This window comes from Doryrhamphus excisus, linkage group LG1 (genome assembly GCF_037039965.1).
Source record: "Doryrhamphus excisus strain RoL-2023G ecotype Guam linkage group LG1, RoL_Dexc_Guam_v1.1, whole genome shotgun sequence".
Taxonomy (NCBI): domain Eukaryota; kingdom Metazoa; phylum Chordata; class Actinopteri; order Syngnathiformes; family Syngnathidae; genus Doryrhamphus; species Doryrhamphus excisus.
Window position 1 is genome coordinate 18933187 of NC_136357.1, and position 25357 is coordinate 18958543.

The 25357-nt window shown below is 41.8% G+C and overlaps 1 protein-coding gene across 1 annotated transcript in view; it reads left to right on the forward strand.

The window, feature by feature from the left end:
- Positions 1 to 25357, forward strand: part of nell2a (neural EGFL like 2a) — a 117822-nt gene that overhangs the window by 2779 nt on the left and 89686 nt on the right. The window contains exons 3-4 of the mRNA XM_058074907.2: positions 18887 to 19037; positions 24445 to 24618. Of these exons, the coding sequence (XP_057930890.2) occupies positions 18887 to 19037; positions 24445 to 24618 (325 nt within the window). The remainder of the gene's footprint in view (positions 1 to 18886; positions 19038 to 24444; positions 24619 to 25357) is intronic.

Sequence of the window (25357 nt, forward strand, 5' to 3'; positions counted from 1 at the left end):
TGCATCTGTAGTGACGGGGACATTTAGGCTGAATAAGGCATGTAATTATTGCGGAATTAATGCCAGTTTTTACATTCAGAGTATTAAAAAAAACAGAAAAGGGGTAAAAAATATTGTACAGCTTTCTTCATTTTTTTTTTATTCTTTACAGCGGTACAAGCCTGGGGTTTGTTTTCCAGAAAGAATATTATATGTCACAGTTTGATGTGTGTGGTAACAGGCGGTGTTCTAGCATGAATTAACTTGACGTAGGACGGGGCCATATATTGATATTTAAAAAATATTGATATTTCTTTGGCTGCATGGTGGTCGTGTGGTTAGTGCGCAGACCTCACAGCTAGGAGACCCAGGTTCAATTCCACCCTCGGCCATCTCTGTGTGGAGTTTGCATGTTCTCCCCGTGCATGCGTGGGTTTTCTCCGGGTACTCCGGTTTCCTCCCACATTCCAAAAACATGCTAGGTTAATTGGCCACTCCAAATTGTCCATAGGTATGAATGTGTGTGTGAATGGTTGTTTGTCTATATGTGCCCTGTGATTGGCTGGCCACCAGTCCAGGGTGTACCCCGCCTCTCGCCCGAAGACAGCTGGGATAGGCTCCAGCACCCCCGCGACCCTCGTGAGGATAAGTGGTTGAAAATGAATGAATGAATGATATTTCTTTGCAGCACGATATGAAAAACAAGCATACAGTTCATATGAATATATAATGGCTTTGATGTGGAGGTCTCATATTTCAAAATGGCGCCGCTCATGTGCGAGCTCGTTACTGCCGCTCCATATTTTCCACAGTGTTTTTAGTGTTGAACAGTACTTTATTAGTTCTTTCTTATTGTTTTTTTTAATGCCATATCGACCCCGAAAGCAACACATGTTCATCTTGTTACGATTGTAGCTTACCTCTTGCTCCATTGTTTACACTCGGGAGCAGCTGTTAGCTTTGAGCAGCCCTTTGCTACGTTGACCGACCGGAGATCATCCCGGAGATACGGAGGAGGAGAGGCTGCATAGCGGGAGTGAACATTGAAAAAGACGATATGAACCATGTTTACCATCTGTCATGATGGGGAACGTGAGATGGAAGACGTAACTCCGCTAACCCGGCGGCAGGGAGGCTACCGTGAGTGTAGTATGATTGCACTGAAGATTAAACATTAATTTTAGTTTTTTTATATTTATTTAACAAAGAGAATGTACTATTTTATTTCAGCTGCTATTTTTCCATAGGATTTACATTTGAATAAAACTTGCATGCATATTTAGCTTTGACTTTTGTCTAAACTTACTTTGTGGGGGAAAAAATATTATAGCTGTATGATATTCAATATTCAACTGAAATATATATGAGTGGAAAATAGAAAATGAGGCTATCCTGTTGGTTGGTGGTTCTTTAAGAGTTGAGACACCATGGAAAGATTCCAGTCAGATAATGGTCACTTCACACTCAACAATAATAAAAAATCTTCTTTCAGGAGACTTTGAATGTGAGAGTACATATTTATCTGGCGTTCTCACAGGACTTCCAGATATCGTGCAGCAGTGTTCCAAGTGAGAGAGTAGTCGGGAAAGCCGGTGTCTTCAATTCCTGAGAGAGGGTGATCATCTAGTCCGATGAATTCAATTATTTTTGGGGGTTATTTGCTTTAGACCTTTGACGGTCATGCACATACGAGTGAATTGTCCGGCATTGTTTACATTAGCTGCTGTTTGACTCGAAAGCTCCCCACGCCTGCGCAGTCTCACGAAAGTGAGCGGGAGACGCTATGATGTACAGGCTGCATTCTGCAATAGTACAAGCCACAGATCATTAGTTTTTTACGGAAATTGGACGATTTGGATCGGTGACCAATGGATGAGAGCATCCCTAGTAATTGTGTCTGAGTCAGATGCACAAATTCCTCTTTTGACCATCATGTGGATCTGGGACTGATTGTCCTGCACCAGGTTTCCTTTCGTTGTAAACTGATTTGGCCAGTTTTATAATGGATTGGATGCGTTGCATACCTTTTTGGACCATGATCAAAATTTGGGAATCTTGATTCATATCATTTCATTTTTTTAACACATCTGTGGTGGTCCTGTGTCAATTTCTCGCATGCTATGAATTTGTATGCTCCCAGATGAGTGGATTGATATTGGTCAGGATCCTCACGCATCATTCTAGTGTTAATCCAAATTAGCATTGTTTGGCTTGTGGAGATTTGAATGGCATTCTCATTTTGTGTTTTTTATCACCAACATTTTGTGGTAATATCCTGTGAATGAAACCTAGCCACCCACCCAGAGACCATCACACCAAGGCTAAAGATATCTGTCCACCAAGGAAGACTGCTTTCAGATCAGTGGCATCCTGGTCGCAGACGGTTTAACGCGATGTTGTTTGGGGACAGTCATTTTGTCTTGCGTCTCCCTCTTTGCCGGCTGATGCCATCTAAACTGCAGCCGCTGAGGTAGCGAGCGACCCCAGCAGGGTGGCGCCTCTGTGAAGGTGGGATGTTTGATGTCTCTGCGGAGCCTCAAAAACAGCCACCACGAGTGTTGCATCCGCACAGGTAGCGAGGGGGAACATTAAGCTCGCTGGGCTTTTAGCTGCCACCCTCTCCTATTATTCATCCGCTCCGTTGCTGAACACACCCAGTCAGAGAAGGTGTTATTTATGGCAGCGCTCACCTTTTATTGGGGATGTTTGTGTTTGGTTTCATGGTGCAGGCCTTGTTTGGGATGGAAATAGACGCTGAGCGAACAGGGTGGGAAGTCAAAAGAAAAAGAGTGAGGGATGGAAGGTAGCACTGCTGCCTCCCAGCTACGTTGATTCAACATCTATGGATGCTGGGATGGGCTACCAGCACTGGCACACAGACCCACAATTACATCCAGGCCAACACTGGAACCTTTCCATCACCATGACGCCACACCAGCCACGCATTTTCACTCTTGAATACGCTTGCAAGCGTCACTGCTCTCAAGGCAAAACATTCTCCTCTTGCCGTTTCGAGGTGAGTGTCTGTTTGTAGTGTGATGGAAACCGGCAATGTGGACCTTTGTGATTGGTTGGCATGTAGAACATTATTTCCCAACTTGTTCAGGCGGTGGACAGCCCACCTCCACCAACACCAGATCAGCAATTTTTAAATTACTATAATAACCTTGCTACATAAGAAGCTAACAGGCTAAGTAGTGGATGAAAGTGGTGGTTGCTCACAGAGTTGTCCTGACGAAAAGCTGTAAAAGCAGGGGGGTCCTAAGTGTGGCCCCCGGTGAATTGTAGAAATAAACTAAACAAGCTCTCATGAGCTTCACCTCCTCCCTCTGCCTCCGGTCAAGCCACAGAAGATATCAGCCTTCCTTTTGGCCAGGCGGGCAGCAGACCTACCAACCTTCAATAAATTGTAAAAATGCTCTTTGGGGGGGGGGGGGGTGCCCAGAAGCAAGGCCGATCTCTTCTCTGTTCTGACTGGAGGCAGATGGACTTATACGTATATATGTACTTTTATATCATACTTCCTCCATAAGGTGTGGGGTGTTGTTTTTATCATGATTAATTACATATACGTAAATGTAGTACTAAAGCAGATTTTCTTACTTTTGTTTTTTTTATTTGACAAAAGGTCCTCTCCAAAAAACAAGTGTAAAAATACATAACAGATAAATATTTTTTATGACACAGCCCTGATCAAAATACAAAATGCTAGAATATGCATTTTTCACATTTGGACCTTAATTAGGTTTTAAGTAGAGCTGAAATATGCAAAAGCAAAAAGGGGCAGTGAGACAAACATTTGGAACTTGTAATTAAAAAAACAAACAAAACTGAAATTGTTTGTTTTTCACCTGAAAAATCAAAAACAAAATCAAAATCAATTGGGAAAAAAACAAAATCAGCTGAAAATGTTCATTTTCTGTCAGGCATTGACGGGGTCATGCCCTTCTGATGGCTAAAGCTAAGAAGCTTTATCTTCTTGGTCGTGGTCGGATCGTTGAGCTGCATAAGCAAGGCCTCTCGCAGCGTATCATTGCTGCTGAGGTTGGATGCAGTAAGACAATCATTCTACATTTTTTGAAGGATCCTGAGCATTATGGAACAAAAAAGTCAAGTGGTAGAACCAAAAAAAATTACACCTGCGCTGAGCCAGAGGATCCGATGGGTTGTCCGTCAAGACACAGGGTGGTCCTGGACCCAAATTAAGGATCTTACTGGTCCCGACTGCAGCACAATAACCATCAGACGGCATCTGCGGGAAATGTGTTTCAAAAGCAAAAGAAACAATTCAAAGACCTCGTCTCCTTCAACGCCACAAAACTGCCCGTTTAGACTTTGCCAGGGAGCATCAAACACGGGACATTGGAAGGTGGGAAAAGGTTTTATTCTCTGATGAGAAGAAATGTAACCTTGATGGTCTAGATCAGGGGTGCTCATTAAGTCGATCGCGATCTACCGGTCGATCGCGGCGGTGGTACTGGTCGATCGCTGGTCGATCGCGGCGTGACATTAAAAAAATATCATCCTAGCATCAATGCCGTCACTTGATTGATATATAGGGCAGCCATTCAGATGACAACTGAATGTTGCCCTTCGGGTGACCAATCAAATCAAACAACGTCTCTAAGTGCAGCAGAACTTACGATGTCAGCCTATCATCCATCCCCGTTACTTGATTGACATACAGGACAACCAGTCAGATGACAACTGAATTTTGACCTTTAGGTCACCGCTCATGCGTAAACAACGATGCAAAGTGCTAAGCTAGTCTGTGAATAGCGTCAGATTTTAAGCCCTCGCTAAAGTTTATGGTCACTAAAATAAGTGAAGTAGCTGGACCAAGTAAAAAGGCAAAAACATATCACTTCCATACGGAATGGGAGGTGGACTTTTTTTTCACAATGTCTTTTTCGAAGTGCGTTTGCCTGGCTAACCTGGCTATCAGCAGCTACTGTCCGGACTATGCATCCCTGGCTGATTCAATTCAGTGCAAGTCATCAAAGTAAACTCAGGTAATTACAAAAAATATTAATAGTTAATTATGTGTGTTTTGCAATATTGGCTCATTTGGTTATGTAAGGTACATCAACATACATTGTACGTACAAATAATCCTCAATACATTTGAAAATAAATAGATGTTTTGCATTTTTGTAGCGGGTAGATCATTTTGACTCTGTCATTTTAAAAGTAGCTCGCATATGCTGAAAAAGTGTGAGCACCCCTGGTCTAGATGGCTTCCAACGTTACTGGCATGACAAGGAGATCCCACCTGAGATGTTTTCTACCCGGCACAGTGGAGGGGGAACACTGGTGCAGGGTCGTCAAACGGTGGACGGTTACGTGCACGAGATGTTGTAGTGGACATCCCTCATGACTGAGGGTCCTGGTCTGTGTGGTAACAGCTGGGTTCTTCAACAGTTCCCAATGCTGGCTTGACCTTCTTCAGGGAGAATAACATGACTCTTTTGGACCATCCCATAGAGAACATTTGGGGATGGATGGTAAGCGAAGTTTATAAAAATGGCCATCACTTCCAGACAGTTGATGAAGCCATCTTCACCACTTGGAGAAATGTTCCCAGTAGCCTCCTGGAAACACTCGCATCAAGCATACCCAGACCAGTTTTTGAAGTGATTAACAAGAACGGTGGAGCTCCTCGTTACTGAGAAAGTTTTTGTTCTGCTTTGGAGAGGGTTTTTTTTTTTCAATTTTAATGGTCTTAAACCTTTGATTTCAGTTTAATTTTTTCAATAAATTCCTTTTTCAGAGTGCTTTGTCACACTCCCCCTTTGGCTCTACTTAAACCCTCATTAAGATCCAACCACACCTAACCATCTAACCATCTAACCATCTAACCTGATGATCAACTTACATCAAACCTAACTGTTCAACGAGTAACGTTTAATATCTTTATCATTCAAAGTGCTACACATCCATATAAAGCTGCAGTGTTTTATTTCCTTGTATCTATTCAATGGTTGATGACCTATTAGACGATGTTAGATGGATATAGCATGGCATCCGTAATGGCAAGTTACTGAGCACAGATCGATGTGGTTGGATTATAGGAATATGAATCGATACATTCATGTTATTTATATATCGATGAAATAAATATTTAAAAATCTAGCAAAAACTGAGCTGAAAGGACAAACTAGTCCCAGTGTCTCCCGAGGGTTTAGGGAATGTGGTCCTATATCGGCAACGTTAGGTACAAGAAGGGAATGCCTGCTTAGCTTTTTGCTTTGTTTCAGCATCCAAGTCTGCCCAGGCAGAAGGAGGAAGGTGGGGGGTGGGGGGTGGGGGTTCTTTTGAGCGCACCCCTGCTGATGCTTTTTCAAGTAGCTGTCAGGGCTACAGCGCACGTAGCATTAGGAATAGCTGAACCTCTGGGATGGCCGTCATGAAGAGAAAAAGAAAGTCCCCTCAGGCTACGCCCCCCCCCCAGTGCTATCACATCATCCCATCATTAGCCCCACCCCCCACGCACATACACCATTTAATATATCTTTGTTTGGAGCCACACCCAGAAGCCCCCCCTCCCCCCACGGTACACATTATTATGAAGTCCTCCATGGCTTCAAGCGTGAGGACCAAACTCATTGGAGGTGCAAACATCACAAGAGCATCCTTTCAGTGTTGTCAAGGCTCCTGTGTAGTTGTATCTCAATGTGTGTGCGTGTGTGGGGGTGTGGGGGTTGTGGGGGTGTGCGTGTCCCTGACGGCATCCACTCTGAAGTGCTGCAGAACGGAGGAGACAAATTTATAATAAAGCAGCTCGCTGTGCTTGTGCCAGAACTCCTTCCTTGCTCTTCTGTGAGTGAGACACAAAATGTCTTTTGGTGTCCAATGGCTAAAATCTTTGACAAGAGAAAACCAAGCACAGTTGCTATGAATTTGTCTTGTGTTGTGTTGAAGGAGCCACGGCCAAAGTAAAGCACACAGCAGCAGCGTGTTGGCTTGCTTTAGTGTCTCTTTTGTGTCTTTCAGGAAACAAGACTCTCATCAAAACAAGAATCAAAGTTAGGAACATTATGTTGCTTTTGGTTATTCATTTCTTCCAAAAGGTCCAATATAGGATATGACAACCAAGACAGTCTTTCCTTAATGTTTGACTTAAAAATTAACAATAAAAGCACAAATACTGCAGATTTCAGAAAACAACAGATGGAATGATACAGCACTCTACAAGAAGCAATGAAGTCTGTAAAATTAAATAATGAAAAAAAAAAATCCAAAAATTGTTACAACTATAATGATGAAAATGGTAATATTAATGATGATTATATTACTTGTGATAATAATAATGGTAATAATGATAAAGATTATAACAATAAGGATAATGATAATAACAATAATAATATTACAATTATAATAATAACATGGGAAAACAAGACAGTGGCATGAACATGATTATATCTTGCAAAAAGGGGTAGGCATTTATAAGCTTTTGCTTCTGCCTACTCCTTTTGGGCTTGTGATCAGATACAAATGTAAATAATGGAAAGTTATATTTTGATTGATGTAAGAAATGCGCTGTAATGTTTCATATATTTGCGCAAAAAAACAACAAAATATTGGCTCCAAATATTGGTTATTGGTCTCCTTAACTACTGTTAGTTGGTATCAGTATCGGTCCTGATAAAGCCATATAATTACATAAAATACTTGTCCATTGTACTGCATACCAAATGTATTTTCTGTATGAATCTAATTGCTATTGACATTTTCTTAATTTATTTGCACATTTTCTGATTAAATGTCATCTCTTCTGGACTTAGTGTGCAAGCCCCGCCTACCGTCTTGGCGTACACCAAGTTGGATCACGGTGCCGGACAGTTTGTGTTAGTCAGGATGTCGTTGGTAATGATGTTGCTGATAATATAACGTTTATCATACACCGGGACTTTCATGGAAGTGTGACGTCATTATGAGCTAAACCAGGGGCAATGCACGTCATGCACCGCGTATGCCACCTTGCGGGATATAATATTATTATAATTAATTTTATTTGTATAGTACTTTTCAAAACAGAGTTACAAAGTGCTTTATAACAAAAATGACAATTAATGGAAAATAACATACAAAACATTAAACATAATATATAAATATACAAACAGATAAGCAAATAAATAAGTCAAAAGAAGAATAGGAACAACACAGCATCAGCTAAGAAAAGTCAAGCGATAAAAGTGAGTTTTAAGAAGAGATTTAAAAGCGGATACTGAGTTTGCTCGTCTAAGGTCCTCATGCAGGGAGTTCCATGTCAGTAAACGCAGCATCAGGCTAATCCAGGCATCTTGCTTGTTGTCCACCAGCATTCCTCGACATGGCCCAATAGGAGATGCTATATTCCGCTAGCTCCTCCTCATCCTCCTTGAGAAAAAATGAAAAGTAAAAAAATATCAACCAACTTTATATTAATCATTGTTTTTAGTAGTTGTTAATTATTAGTTGTCTAATGAGTCACTTTCTTTGCTTCCACAAAGTCTGCATAGTGTGTTGGCTAATTACACCTCCTACTTCGGTACGAGGTGCATTATTAAAAAAAAAACCCAAAAAACAACCTTAAACTGTATTATGGAAAGCAGGAAGTGAACAAATGTAACAGTTAGTGATTGTAAAAGTACCAGATGGAGGGGTAGGAATTAATAAGCTTTGCTTCTTCCTACTCCTTTTGGACATGTGGAACTGGGAACTGATTATGGGATGCACTCAATTGGAATCTGATGCATGTTCAAATGAAATCAAACCATTACCATTACCATTACCATTACCATTACCATTACCATTACCATTACCATTTGTTCCCCCTTCTTTGACAAAGTTAGCCAACCTTTCCAAACTGCTGTGTGACATTTTGCCCACCACCCTGAGGTCAGAGTCTGTTTAGCCAGCTGCCCTGGGAGGCGAGTCTAGTCATGCATTCACTGCAAGGGGCCAGAAATATTTCATCCGTGCGGTCAGGGCGACCACCGTGTTGAGCTTTGTGCGTATGAATGTCAAGCAAGGAATGTCGCCGAGGAAGGAGATGCAAGGATTGCTGGCCGAAGCACTCCTGGAGGTGCCCTTGGCTCCGTTTAGTGTTTGTTCCAGGAGAGTGGAGGCACAGTGGGGTAGGACGCCTTGGCACACGCGGACTGGCTCCAAATATTGGCCTTAGACTCTGCATACCCACATCTGTATGTGTTGATGCTAATGAAGGGATGAAGGTGGAACCTTTATCATAACCTTATCATCACTATAATACCTTCAGGCGGATTCGACCCACACGTTTCACACAGAAGAACCAACTGACATAGCATACACACCTATTCCAAAGAAGACACAAGCGTACAAATACATGTATTTAATTGTGTTGTATTCAGATATCTTTTTATCGCTTGCAATAATCACTGTTTTTCATGTGTACATGCTGGCGTTCGTGGTTTCTGCGTTCGTGGAAACCACAAACGCAGTTGGTTCTTCTGTTGCAGGCATGTGTTTGGCCAGCTATGTGGGGCGGGTTGAGCATGACCTGTGAACCAGGAAGTGTGGGAATCGGTGTGTGTGCTGTGCTCTGGTGGTGGAAGTGTGAAAAATAAAGTTGACTGGAAGCAGCCGTTCGCCGTGTTCTTTTTTGGTATTGAAATCCTTAAGCAAAGATTGATTTAAGCTGTTCGACATTGTTCTATACTATAGAACAATGTCGAGTGCATTATTGCCCACTTTTAATGCAGGATCGCATATATCGACAGTCCGGTTATATCGATATTTTTTCCGACTCCCGACAATATCGATATAACAAGACTTTACTGTATATTTTTCTCTTTGGGCAGATTGGGTATTTCTCAGAATTCAACTTTCAAGATTCTCCATTCATTTGTCCTATTGACAAAATGAATGTCGGTAAATGGGACATGTTCACATGGCTTTACCCTGAATTTTATGTAGCAGTGATGGATGTTTGACATACATATAAAGTTTAAACACTTTGTTTTTTATTTTATTTGTATTTTATTGTAAACACAAGGGGCAATAGTAACACATTTAAATAACAATTCATGGCGACCATTGAACTGTTCACCACTTTGTTCCACAAAAACAGATGTATGGGGGCACCCCTAAATAATCATATATTGGAAAAATATTTTGTATGTGTTGTTTCTACATATATTGGAACACTTTTAGTACCCAGCCATATCAAAATCAAAATTGTGTTTTTTGATGCACCCTAATGTATATATATGTACTCTCTCATGCTGTCCCCCTCACCCGTTCTTAAAATGTTATTTTTTGTACATAATTTGTTCATACGTGAAGGAAATGTTGTGAGTTGTTATATTTTTATGTTCTGGAAATGTTGAATTTTAATAAATATTTTATTGTTACATTGATGTCATTATCATTGTAATATATTATTAATAGTGTTAGCATACAATTAAAAAAAAATATATATATATATGGTATATTGGCAACCCAACTTGCTGGGTTGAAATAACCCAGCAGTATAGTAAAAATGAACCCAAGGCTTGGGTCATATGAACAACCCAATGTACAACCCAATTGTTGGGTTAAGAGAACCAACCCAACTTGTTGGGTTAAAATAACCCAACGCGAGGTTGGTCCAATATTTAACCAGCGTTGGGTTGGGAAACAACCCAGATTGGGTTGTTTTTAACCCAGCATTTTTAAGAGTGTAGCATGTAGGCCACACAGTCAGAGATTGGAAAGACCCGGGTATTGTCCATATGTGTGGACAAATATGAATATGAGTGTGAATGGTTGTCTGTTTTTATGTGCCTTGTATAGGCTCCAGCATACTCCCACAACCCTAATGAGGTAAAGCACGATAGAAAATGGATGGGTGTGTTTACTTTGACTCTTCAAGGGCTTTTTGTCATGAAAATTATATCGTTAATAATAACTGTTCCCAATGTTATTTTTACTTTATTTTGTATTGTTTGTTCCTTATAATAATCATGTATTCATTCATTTTCTACCGCCTATCCTCACTGGAGCCTATCCCAGCTGTCTTTAGGCGGGGTGCACCCTGGACTGGTGGCCAGCCAATCACAGGGCACATATAGACAAACAACCATTCACACTCTCATTCATACCTATGGACAATTTGGAGTTGCCTAGCATGTTAACAAAGCTAGCATATTTTTGGAATGTGATTTGGAATGAGAAAACCCACGCATGCACGGGGAGAACATGCAAACTCCACACAGAGATGGCCGAGGGTGGAATTGAACTCCGGTCTCCTAGCTGTGTGGCCTGCACGCTAACCACTCATAATATTATGTGATTAAAAAATATACAGAATATATTTTGTACCCTATACTACGAAAATTACATTTTATTTCCGTATTGCTTGGTTCTCCTAAAATTACCATTTTTTTCTTGTTGGAACATGATTTTTTTTGTCTTCATATTTTGATGTATTCTCTTAAAGTTACAGCTTTACATTTTTTACAGTTTGTTGTTTTTTCTATTTCAACTTTCTTCTTGTAAATTTTCCCTTGGCAATAATTATTTTTATTTGCATAATATTTTGACTTCATTCATGTAACATTATAATTTTTCCATAGTGTAATTTTCCAAAAATTACAATTGTTTTTGTTGTTTTGTGTGTTTATAATAATGCTACAGCTACAACTTTAATATTTCAACTTAATGCTACTACAATTATGTTATTCTCCCAAAATTCTGTTTTTTTGTCTTTAGATTACAATTTTTTTTCTCGTAATAAATTGGCTTTATTTTTTGAAAATTATTGCTGATTAACTCGATTTTACTGCTGTTTGTTTTTGTTTTTAATTTGCCCCATAGCAATGAAGAAACAGCCACAGGACGCAATTTGGACACCCCTGGTCTAACTGTAGTCAAATTTAATTAATTTCAGATTAATCACTGAAGAAAATAATTGTCAGTGTCATTCCTTGTAAAATGTACACTCAAGCAACGAAAACCATAGAGCGGTGCTTTGAAAGTGAAATACATCAATCTATCTGCACCTTGATGCGGATCCTCACCAAAATCACATGGGCTGTTCCACCACCGTTGATCATAGAACCAAGTGGAAAGTTCCCCAAATAATCCACCAAGTTAAATTAAAGACAATTAATGGATGCCAGCATGGCGCTATTTTGTGCATGGTGCCGTGAGCAGAGGACAGTTTAGTACAATAGCACAAGGCCCTGTTCTATCCTTAAATGACGTCTGTGAACATTCCCGGGAAAAATGTTCCCTTCTTTGGACCAAAGCTTGTCTGCTGCAGATAGAGGTAGAGGCAGAAGCAGTGGATGAGAAAGGGATTGTTGCAAAGCCCGATGTATCTGGACTCTCAAGCTGTGCTGCAGGGCACCTGCTCTAAATACCAAAATGTGCCAACCGGCCGTCGAGTGCAGTGCTGCCAACTTAAGGACGCGGGAGGGGAGGAGCAGGATTCCTTGCTGTGCAGCGATACTCGGGATTGGACCAAATAAGAGGGAGGGAAATTGGTGTGTAACGATGAAAGTAATGTACAATGCACACTGAAGATCTTGGTAATGGTAATGGTTTTATTTCATTTGAACATGCATCAGATTACAATTGAGTGCATCCCATAATCAGTTCCCAGTTCCACATGTCCAAAAGGAGTAGGAAGAAGCAAAGCTTATTAAATCCTACCCCTCCATCTGGTACTTTTACAATCACTAACTGTTACATTTGTTCACTTCCTGCTTTCCATAATACAGTTTAAGGTTTTTTTTTTAAATAATGTACCTGGTAGCGAAGTACTCGGTGATATGAGCATCCAATGCCATAATGGGTACCATAGTAAGTGTCAATATAGTGATATATATAGCACATCATGACTGGTTCAAGACTCTTCATCCTTGTATTTAGCAAACATCAACTGCTTGTATTGTTTCTTGAATTGGCTCATCGTTGTGCATTGTTTGATTTCCTTACTCAATCCATTCCATAGTTTGATTCCACATACTGAAATGCTATTGCTAGCATAACGTAGTCCTAGCATAGAAGTGTTTCAAATGTACTTCTTCCCTGAGATCATATTTCTCCTCTCTTGTAGAGAAGTATTGGATGACATTTTTAGCTAATTGCTTATTTTTAGCCTTATGCATTATTTTAGCGGTTTGAAGATGAACTTCAGCAAGTTGAAGTATTTGTCATTTTAGAAATAAGGAGTTAGTATTATGAATTATCCTTACTGACCTTTTTTGCAGTAAATTTAGCGAGTGACGATTGCTTTTATAGTTATTAGCCCATATTTCCACACAATAAGTAAGATATGGTAGAACCAGACAGCAATAGAGTGTGGAGTGATTTCTGATTGAGAACAAATTTTGCTTTGCTAACCATTTTTTCTAAAATGTGCTTCAAAACAGCAAATGCTTCAAATGTTTAGTAGGACATGCTAGCATACGAAGAAGACATTGTGACCATCGACACATTACTTCATTTTACTCTCATCACTCAAACCCATAAAAAATGCTTCTGCCCTTTGACCGCTGTAAGTCCCATTTCAGCCCCCCCCCCCCCGTCTCCCTTCAACCTGCTGATGAGATTCATCCACTTATAGATCAAAGCTTCAGGACTCCGCCCAATACCGCCGCTCCCTCCCTCCCCCCACCTTTGCCTCATCAACCTTCACACGGCGTGGGTCCGCCCTGACACCTGCTCCTGCCGCGCCGGTTCTCCCTCATGTCAGCATCCTCCATGTTTGTTCAACGCACGCGTGTTGTTTTGGTTGTTTCCAAAGCTCTTCAATCAAAATGGTGTCCGTTCGGCACACGAGTGCTTTGCCGTCTATTTTGAGATTAGAGTGACCAGCTGCCATTCGCCTTTAGCTTGTAAGTGTGATCTGTTGATGCACGAGCTCATTGCCAGGCACAACTTCTGTTGCAGTCGTAAGACCATCTGTCCAATCACAGCCAGCGGTACTGCAATGTTGCTGCACGGCTTTTAGAAATGCAGGAAACTGCATTGCTGGTATTTTACACCAATGATTCACTTCCTGGTTTGCATCACCTAATTGCTTTGTTTACGTGCTTTATTCTGTAGTGTGGCTTCATATTCACACATTTGAAATGTTTGGACATGAGCTTGGTCATCCAGTCCAGGGTGTACCCCGCCTCTCGCCCGAAGTCAGCTGGGTTAGGCTCCAGCATACCCCGCAACCCTCTTGAGGATAAGCAGCATAGAAAATGGATGGATGGAGTTCAGTCATCTGGGAGGAGCCAATAGAGGTGGCTTGGGCATTGAGTCCAGATGCCTCCCCTGAAAATGCCTAGTTGAGTAGACCTTGGACACCCAGCTCCTTTTGGGCTCCCATGGTGGAACTGGAATACTGGAAAGTCTGGGCTTCACTCCTGAGAATGCTGGCCCTTAAACCTGGATGGAAAATGGATGGACTGAATGGAACTTCCCCAAAAATTCCTCCTAATGGAAGACTGCATGTTAGGGAAGGATGGATTGTGAGATCGACAAACGGATCGGTGTGGCATCTACAGTGATGCACACTCTGTATTGGAACATCAAAGTTTTCACTGTACCAGTCGATATATGTTCCTATCCTCACCGATGGTTCTGAGCTTTGGGAGGTGACCAAAGGACAAGATGGCTGCTACAAGTGGCCAAAACGAGTTCCCTCAGAAAGGTGGCTGGGCTATCCCTTAAAGATGGTGAGGAGCACTGCTAAATGAGATGTCTCGGGCATTTCCTCAGGATGCCTCCTGACAACGGCCTGATGAGGTGTTCAGGGCAGGTCTGAGGCGGGAAGACCCAAGGAGAGACTCTGTCTTTACCCTGTCCTGGGAACACCATGGTATTCTCCAAGAGGAGCGAGACAGTCGCTAGGGCTAACCCTAACCCTAAATCTAACCCTAACCCGAGACGTTCAGCCAGCCCTGCAATCTGCCTAAATCTCAAGTCAGGGTCCACAGAGTGAAGAGAGTAATCCATCAAGCCAAAATCCCAGACTGTCAACTTGATGTCTATGCTGACTCTTGAGGTGTCGGAGGAGTTTTGCCAAGTTTGTCTGCAGGGCGCCACCAGCTGACATACTAGATCTTGGTTACTAGAGTTGGCCATCGTATGAATCTCAGCGATTCCTCATTTCAATTCTGGTTCCTAACGATTCTTGATTCTGATTCCTTTCCGAAGTTGGGTCATAAAAACTTTCCATTCTTGGATGAAATGTCTGAATGTTTTTTTATATGATAGGACCTTTTTATGAATGACTTATTAATTACCCTGAAAGAGGGGAAGGGAGGCATATCGGCGAGCATCTGGTGGCCGGGCCTATACCTTGGTGGGAGGGGGGGGGGTGACTGTTGTTTGCACTTATGCACCAAACAGCAGGGTGGTTTCAGCGAAAACACCTTAGTTTGATCAAAAAACAGAGAAAACGAGCTTTTTCTGCAGATAATCAATTCAAGCAGAACGGTAACTGACGTCCATATTTTTTGTTTTGTGAACGGAACTTTGATGAAATAACACAATACAGGAGAATAGATTTTGAAGACAAAATAACCACATTTAATCATTGATTTAGAACATAACACAAAACACAACATAAAGTCATCATCTATTTACAGATGTTTGCATGTGTAAACTATAGATGTGTGCGTGTGCGTCTATTTATAGACGAACAACAACGGCATCACCAACGTCACCTCTGTCCTTCACGATCCTTCAGATCCACAGCCATACCAACTCAGTGCCAGTGTAAGCTGCCTGTACTTTTGTCTCTGCTGGATTCATTAGCATTTCCCTCTGTCAGCGCGTATTTCAGCAACTTCCGCCTTCTTCATATCAAAGCTGTAGCTGCCGATTGGAGGAAATCAGACATTTTGCCCACTACTGGGACAGAAATACATTGCCTAGAAGTCTGAAATTCACGCACAAGATGCATAAGACTTTGATCTGTAGCTCCTGCAAAAACAAGCAAGAGACGTCGCTAGATAACGCTAAAGCTAGCATTAACGTTAGGTAAGGACACAGCCTTCTGTTAGCTGGATATCTGAGTTGGCCACCGTATTCACAGTATGGTAATGGTAATGGTAATGGTAATGGTAATGGTAATGGTAATGGTAATGGTAATGGTTTTATTTCATTTGAACATGCATCAGATTCCAATTGAGTGCATCCCATAATCAGTTCCCAGTTCCACATGTCCAAAAGGAGTAGGAAGAAGCAAAGCTTATTAAATCCTACCCCTCCATCTGGTACTTTTACAATCACTAACTGTTACATTTGTTCACTTCCTGCTTTCCATAATACAGTTTAGTTTTTTTTTGGTTTTTTTTAATAATGTACCTCGTAGCGAAGTACTCTGTGATATGAGCATCCAATGCCATAATGGGTACCATAGTAAGTGTCAATATAGTGATATATATAGCACATCATGACTGGTTCAAGACTCTTCATCCTTGTATTTAGCAAACATCAACTGCTTGTATTGTTTCTTGAATTGGCTCATCGTTGTGCATTGTTTGATTTCCTTACTCAATCCATTCCATAGTTTGATTCCACATACTGAAATGCTATGGCTAGCATAACATAGTCCTAGCATAGAAGTGTTTCAAATGTACTTCTTCCCTGAGATCATATTTCTCTTCTCTTGTAGAGAAGTATTGGATGACATTTTTAGCTAATTGCTTATTTTTAGCCTTATGCATTATTTTAGCGGTTTGAAGATGAACTATATCAGCAAGTTGAAGTATTTGTGATTTTAGAAATAAGGGGTTAGTATGTTCTCTGGAGGCGGCATTATGAATTATCCTTACTGACCTTTTTTGCAGTACATTTAGCGAGTGAAGATTGCTTTTATAGTTATTAGCCCATATTTCCACACAATAAGTAAGATATGGTAGAACCAGAGAGCAATAAAGAGTGTGGAGTGATTTCTGATTGAGAACAAATTTTGCTTTGTTCAATATTGAAATATTTCTGGCCACCTTATGTTGTATATTTGTAATATGAGGTTTCCAGCTCATATTTTCATCTATGTGATCCCCAGAAATGTATTTTTCTTCACCCTTTCAATGTCTACACCGTCTATTTGTATTTGCTGGTACGTGTCCTTTCTGCTGTTAAACAGCATGATTTTAGTTTTACTTAGGTTCAAGGACAATCTATTAGAGTAGAGATTCATTGTTTGTGTAAATAGGAAACTTCCAGGTGTTGTGCATGGTATGCAAAACAAAATCAAAAATCCATTCATGATGTTTGCTGGCCCTCAGGCTCAGGCATCTGGTCAGGGTGTCTCCCAGACGCCTAACCTGGGAAGGTGTTCATGGCACGTCTGGCTGGTAGGAGGCCTCAGACCTAAGACCTGGGACATGTTGGAGAGACTCATAGACTCTTCTTGCTTTCTTAAATCTGGCCTCATTCCTCCACAACGGGGTCTTCGTCACCATGTAGTTTGCCGTGTCTTTGTGTTAATTGCTTCCTCTCGTCGTCTTCAAATAAAGCGAATCCACTGAGGACAAGCTGCCAATGACGCCAGCTTCCTGCAGCGCCTAAACCCGCCCACCCCGGCATCTTGCATGCATCTCGTGGCTGCAGTGAACCTGCTGATGTGACCACTTCTGAGAAACGTCATCATTTATTGATGTCTCCATTAAAGCACTGAAGTCGGAATAGATTTGGAGAAGAAGAGCGGGTGGGAATAACGAGCCTACAAGCAAACTGCCCTGAAAACCAACCCATCCACACCAGAACCATCACCCATATTTTCTTTTTAAATCATGAATGTCACAATCAAGTATTGATGAAACGAATTGAAGAAATGGAAACTATGTTCTATAAATTACAGCTTTATTTGTTATGTTGCCAACTTTTCAGTAAGAAGCTATTGGCTGTCCTAGAAGTCACGGTTTAATTTGCATATCATTAGCATATGATGCTGTACAATGCCGCAGGAAAAAAACATAATAACAGCAATAGACTAGCAATAAAATATAAAGACCCCTCCCCTTTTATCCAGATACGATTAAGAAACATTTGCATCATAGATCTTGCTATGTATAACAGTGCGAGCTCCCTCCCCACGGCATCGCCACTCGGAAGCTGATTGGATCCTGCCAGCTTGTGACTGTCTTTGGGTGGGGCGGACCTGTCAACAGCACCCACTGTTGCTGAGTGAGCGTACAAAATGAGTCCCCAAATACCAAAAAACGACACCAGAAAAAGTCACTCCATTTGTCACTGGTCAATTTTGAGAAAATAAGTCGTGATGGGGGGGTGGGAATGTTGCCAGATCTGGTGACAAAATTGCCAACAACATAATGTATTACAACGTCATTCTCATCAAAGTATGACTTTTTCTCACCTGATGACAATGTAAAAAACCAATATATATATTGACTTTATTCCCGAAAATTCTAAAAAATTTTATTCTGTTTTCCCAAATGGGAAAAATAATATATGTGACAGTGTTTGTTTGTGAAATGCATCCAGTGATGTTGTGCTGGTGTCTGAGCATCCACACAAAGGACCCGAGCCTTTCTTGGACCTCTGCGAGCTCCATCGGACACACGCTGTAGTATCACATGCTGTCCAAAACTGAGCACTGAGGTGGTCCAACTTACATTTTGTCATATTTTGTCCATGTGTGGGTTCAAACTTGATGAGTGGATGTAGCACTGCCTGTTAGTTAGCTTTGTCATAATGTCAAATGCTTTGTCAAATCGCTGAATCGCTTATGATTGCCTGGACAGCTTTTGTCATTTTATTTATTTTATTACATGTTGTTCCCGCTGCCTGCCGAATGGGACACAATAAATTGTTACAAGGGGTTGATAACAGGAGGAGCCAATATCTCTAACACAATACATCATTGCACTTCCTGTTGTTGTTGTCATATGGTGAATTCCTCATCTTTATTATTTTTTTTTTCTTTCATTTTTTAGGCTCCTCCAGGGAAGCAAAAGCTTCCGTCGAGGCCTCGGAGCAAATTTTCCAGAAGCTGAGAGGCAAGAAGGAGTTCACCATGCTGGTGACCCTCAAGCAGGAGCGCCTCAACTCGGGGGTCATCCTCTCCATCCATCAGTCGGAGAACAGGTTCACATTAACGTCACACTTTTTAGCACTCAGTATAATGTTGACCAAAGCTCTGCTGTACTTTAAAATCTGTACTTTACCAAATGTCATAAAAATGGTATACAAGTAATACAACACTGTGTTAACATGAGTCAAAGATCCTCTATACGACAGGAGCACTCTGGCACTTACTACCAAAATGTTAGTCCAAGATCCTCCATATTACACCTAAAATCCATCGTCAAAGATCATCTATATGATGTGAGTGCGCTGTTATGCCCTAGTTAAGGCCCTAGTGCCAAAATATTAGTCCAAGCACTCTGCTGATTTGAAGCATCTAGTTCCAAAAACGATAGTCAAAGATCCTCTAAATGACAGGAGTGCTCGGCTGTTTTTAAGAACTGACTGCAAAAATGCTAGACAAAGATTCGCTACATCAGTGCTTGCCAAACCTCTTCAGACGTTTGACTTGACACCATGTACCTCCTACTCCTGCACACTTAAGAAAACAAATCACTTAAATATTTCATGAAATTGAAGTCTGCATGCTAATTTGATGCCAAATTGAAAGACAAACATGATAAAGCAGTCACCAAAGTGCCAAAATACATGCTAGCAGCCATAATGCTTCATTTTCAGGGGAATCCTCGCTCTCTCACCCTGACACACACACACATTGACGGGTTTTCACAGTGCGGGGATTGGAACACCAAAATAAATGAAACACACTCAAGATGAAACACTCTGATGACGCAGAGCAATGAGCAACTTCATGCTGCGTCTCCTCGCTTCTTTCTGCTGTGATGATGCACTCTGTGCTATGAGGCGTTCAGGTGCACTCGTAATTGTGTGTGTTGGGTGGAAATTGTTTTCATTTTTATTTCAGTACCCCACCCCCATGACAATTGGCGTACCCTGTTTTTTTAAAGAATCTATAGACAAAGATCCTCTATACCACATGTGTTAAAGCCAAGGCCTGCGGGCCGAATCTGGCCTGATCTCATTATCTATGGCCCGCAAGCCACAGCAAACCCACCCCCAAGCCACAGCCGCCCGCTAGTGTGTTTCAAGCACCAACACTACATTACCCACACTGCAACAGTAGCCCGCGAAGTTGCTGAGCGGCTTTATTAGCAGTGGGCAACGGTCATTTCAGTGAACCGGATCATTCCGGTTCATTCAGTAAAAAAACCTGTTTGTTTTGTTCATTTCGGTCATGTCGTTCATTTTGGTCAAGCGGTCGTTAGCCTCTGATCTCCTCCTGTGCATAGACCCGGTCAGCCATGTCGAGTCAGTCCGTTCACTCAAGTTCACGTTCGTTCCGACTCAACAGCGCAATGACAAGTGATGACTAGTGGTGTGTCGATCATGAACGAACGAGTCGAAAGAACCAGTTGTTTTTTGTGATGACATGAACGAGGTCACCAATAGTGTCAGTCGGTCTCGGTCTGTCAGTCAGCTAACCCCACCCACAGAGCGAGGAGCAACGATAGGATAAGACAGGCACACAGATAGTCCCGCCCTGCAAAAGAAACGGTGAACTGACTCTGCAGCCAATCAAAAAACAGCATTTGCAACTGAACGGGCTGAACGGGTATTTTAGGGGTGGTGACCTCGTTCATTCCGTTCACAAAAAAGAAGTAGTTCTTTTGACCCGTTCGTTCATGACCGACACACCACTCGGATTTATTAGCAGCAGGCAGAGCAGAATTCAACTCTCATCTCCTCAAAAATGGCCAAGCGTGAGGTGGACGTCGAGAATGGGGGGGTTCAAGCCAGGTGGGGGCAGAGTACATGTTCACGGTAGGGGGACCAGATCCAAACTCACCAGATGTGGGACAGGGAGTATGCTTGTGGGGGACAATGTGGGACGCAGATGACACCAAAAATGCATATATAACATATATGATTAACAAAATAACAACTATAGATCTACAAACAAAAACACAGGACACAGAATTGCAGTTGATATGATGTGCATTAAAAAACAAACACAAAGTGCTAGACATGCATTGCCAATAGGAGCTGCCAATAAAGGCTCCAATTAGTCCGTCTCGTCCTATCTTGAGGTAACCGTGTTGTAACTACATTCCCTTTTCTTTGCAGTCTTCTGACTTTCCTCAGTCCTCCATTTCCATTCATTTCAACTCTCTTTTCAATGTGACGCGGCGCTAAAAGGTTTGCTGTCGCCGTGTGTTCAACTGACTTCCCTGCATGTGAGCCCGGTTGTTTGATTGACAGCAACCTCTGCCTGTCACAGTCGCGCACACAGACAGTCACACCCACCCGCGCACACAGCCCGCGACCCGCCCCCATGATAGCCTCCACTGTGTGTTGTCTACCCTCCTCAGTGCTCAAACAGGCGTTTGATTTTAAAAAATATTTTATTTAGACGCAAGTTCGGTACCTGCTGATCGGAAATGCGGCACAGCGAGTCAATTTGCGGGACGCATTAAAATCATTAAAATGCGGGACAGTCCCACGCAAATCAGGACATATGGTCACCCTAGATCACGGAGGTAAAAGACAAGCTTGTGTGGAGAAAGTTTGGCTATGATGAAAGAATAGTTTCAGTTGAAAATTACAGATAAGAGCCACGAGGAAGAAAACAACTGATTCATTGTTTTATTTTCTCATTTTTTGATGTGAAAGCAGTGATCAGTAGGATCATAGCACAATAATGCATTTTAAGCTTGTAATGCATCCACTTTTATTTATGCATTTATTGTAATATTAAGACAAATATTAACCATATTTTGTTTTTAAATACTTTTTTGCTGTTTGCCTGTTGAAAATGTTTCCCTTGAAGTTACTGCCAGAGCCATAACAAAATAATGCTTTATTCATTTCATCATGAAATAATATACACTGTGTTAGGTTTTGGTTCAATAGGCTATGTGCAATCATTTCAATATGTTTTAATAAACATTGAACCAGTCCGGGCTGCACAGCGGCCGAGTGGTTAGCGCGCAGGCCTCATAGCAAGCTGACCTGAGTTCAATTCTACCCTCTACCCATCTCTGTGTGGAGTTTGCATGTTCTCCCCGTGCATGCGTGGGTTTTCTCCAGGTACTCCGGTTTCCTCCCACATTCCAAAAACATGCTAGGTTAATTGGCCACTCCAAATTGTCCATACGTAGGTATGAATGTGAGTGTGAATGGTTGTTTGTCTATATGTGCCCTGTGATTGGCTGGCCACCAGTCCAGGGTGTACCCCGCCTCTGGCCCGAAGACAGCTGGGATAGGCTCCAGCACCTCTGCGACCCTCGTGAGGATAAGCGGTAGAAAATGAATGAATGAATGAACCAGTCCAACCCTCGGCTTTTAGCAATTTTTTAGCCCTCTGTGTATTTGACTTTGACATCCCTGCTCTATATATATATATATATATATATATATATATATATATATATATATATATATATACAGTGTATATACATCAGTATATATACATCTCTTACCTCAAAATTCTACACAAAATACTCCATTATGACAATGTGAAAAAAGGTTTTTTTTGACATGTTTTGAATTTATTAAAAATAGAAAACAAAAAAAACACATTTATATAAGTATAAGCTTTCGTCTGGCCACTCTACCATACAGGCCTGATTGGTGGATTGCTGCAGAGATGGTTGTCCTTCTGGAAGGCTCTCCTCTCTCCACAGAGGAACGCTGGAGCTCTGACAGAGTGACCATCGGGGCCTTGGTCACCTCCCTGACTAAGGCCCTTCTTCCCCGATCGCTCAGTTTAGAAGGCCGGCCAGCTCTAGGAAGAGTCCTGGTGGTTCCAAACGTCTTCCATTTACGAATAATGGAGGCCACTGTGCTCATTGGGACCTTCAAAGCAGCAGAAATGTTTCTGTATCCTTCCCCAGATTTGTGCCTCAAGACAATCCTGTCTCGCAGGTCTACAGACAGTTCTTTTGACTTAATGCTTTGTGTTTGTGCTCTGACATGCACAGTCAACTGTGGGACCTTATATAGACAGTTATTATATTTCCAAATCATGTCCAATCAACTGAATTTACTGCAGGTGGACTCCAATTAAGCTGTAGAAAGATCTCAAGGATGATCAGTGGAAAAAAGATGCACCTGAGCTCAATTTTGAGCTTCATGGCAAAGGCTGTGAATACTTATGTAAATGTGATTTTTTTGTTTTCTATTTTTAATAAATTCAAAACATGTCAAAAAAAGTATTTTGTGTAGAATTTTGAGGTAAGAGATTAATTTAATTCAGTTTGGAATGAGGCTGTAACATGACAAAATGTAGAAAAAGTGAAGTGCTGTGAATACTTTGCGGATGCACTGTATATATATATATATATATATATATATATATATATATATATATATATATATATATATATACCACACTGCTGTTTTTAAGGACCACTGTCAAAATGTAGAGCTGGGTTGAACGGTTTTTAAGCAAATGAGTCAAAGATCCTCTATACCACAAGAGCGCTCTGCTGTTTTTAGTTACTGCCAAAAAGTTAATTCCTTGAAAGTTTAGACCTGAACCCACGTGGCGAGTGCGACATCATTTGTGTATCCCCGTGCTAATAATAGCTTGTGCACATTACGCGGCCAAACCCAAGTAGAGCGTAATTACAGTAAGGTGGCGCATATCAGCGCAATGTCTCACATATTGATTGGGGTTGGAATATATTCATTCTTCATGCTGTTTTTTTTATGTTCTACACTCCAGCCCGAACAAACAGAGCAGATCCCTCCACCCCCCCGCATGCTGATGTATTATTCACAGTCCATCAAGCAGCCAAACGCAGTGCTCGTAATCGCGGATAGAAAACTGATGAGACCTTAACTGCAGTTAGCGGGCCGATGTTTCCCATTAGAGGAAGGCAGTCAAGCTGCCGGGTGATCACAACATGGCCATCCCGTATAAAGCCCCCCCACCCCCATCGAGCAGTTTCTACATTAAAGTCCAGCCTGAGAAGACGGGGCTCGCCAGGATGTTAATGACCTTCCTCGGTGCTGATTAGCCTTCCCGGGAAAACATTTGCATGCAACAAAATGTGCAAAGAGTAAATCAATCGGCTGTGATTGGCTGGCCACTAGTCCAGGGTGTACCCCGCCCCTCGCCCCAAGACAGCTGGGATAGGCTCCGGCACCCCCGCGACCCTCGTGAGGATAAGCGGTATAAAATGAATCAAAATGAATAAATCAATCATATAAATCAACCTGGTTTTTACGCTGGCGTGTGTGTTTTTCCCCCAGAATCCTTGATGAAGCGTCTCCATTACTGTCACTCATGGCAACCATCAAACCCCACATGAGGTTTTGCTTTTGTTTTGCTGACGGCACACTTACAACAAGCACATTGTTGTGCTAAGCTCGACTACCCTCGCAGATTACAACGTCAACAGCTGCCAGTCTCGGGACGCGTGCTCTGTTCTTATGTTGGCAGATTCCTGGAGCTGGAGAGCAGCGGGCAGCGCAGCGAGGTGCGCCTTCACTACCGCACCAAAGGCCAGCAGGCCCACACCGAGGTGTTCCCCTACAGCCTCGCAGACAACCAGTGGCATAAAGTGTCTGTGGCCGTCAGCGCCTCTCATGTCATCCTGCACGTTGACTGCAACAAGTAAGTTGCCGGGGAATTGGGCACGGGTGCGTGGGTTTTCTCCGGGTACTCCGGCTTCCTCCCGCATTCCAAAAACATGCATGGTCGGTTCAACGGTGCCTCCAAATTGTCCATAGGTATGAAAAATATTCAAAATATATTTTTAACATCATTAGAGCTCTCTTGACATGGAATAACACCCCTATAGCCATCTTTCCTATTACGATCTATACCCAGTATAGTAGACATCCATCTAACCATCCACTTATCCTAACTAGGGTTGCGTAGGTATGCTGGAGCCTATGCCAGCTTACTGTTGGTGAAAGGCGCCCAATGGCAGGGCACATATATGACATAATAATAGAAAATATGATACATAAGACTCTCTCACACACGCTCCTATCTTATGTTTATAGGTCAATTGCTTGTTTATGTTGTAATATTTAGCACTTGTACATTAGTGTTCTGATCAGGGTTTTATGCTACCGATACCGATATTGGCCGATATCGTTTGGTATCCTATTTGGTGGCCGATCGGAGCACTCCTAATTAGAATTATAAGCTTTTTATTCTTGAAAATGCTCAATGCCAGCCAAAAATACATAGAATTTGCTTACAAATTGATCTTTTTGACTAATAATGCACTGTAGTCAACTGCAAGGAATTGTGATATGATTTTTTCATGAATATATTTGGAAAAAAGAGCATAGCGTGAAAGTCAAGAAAATTGAAGAGCAAAGTGGCAAGGAACGACCGTATC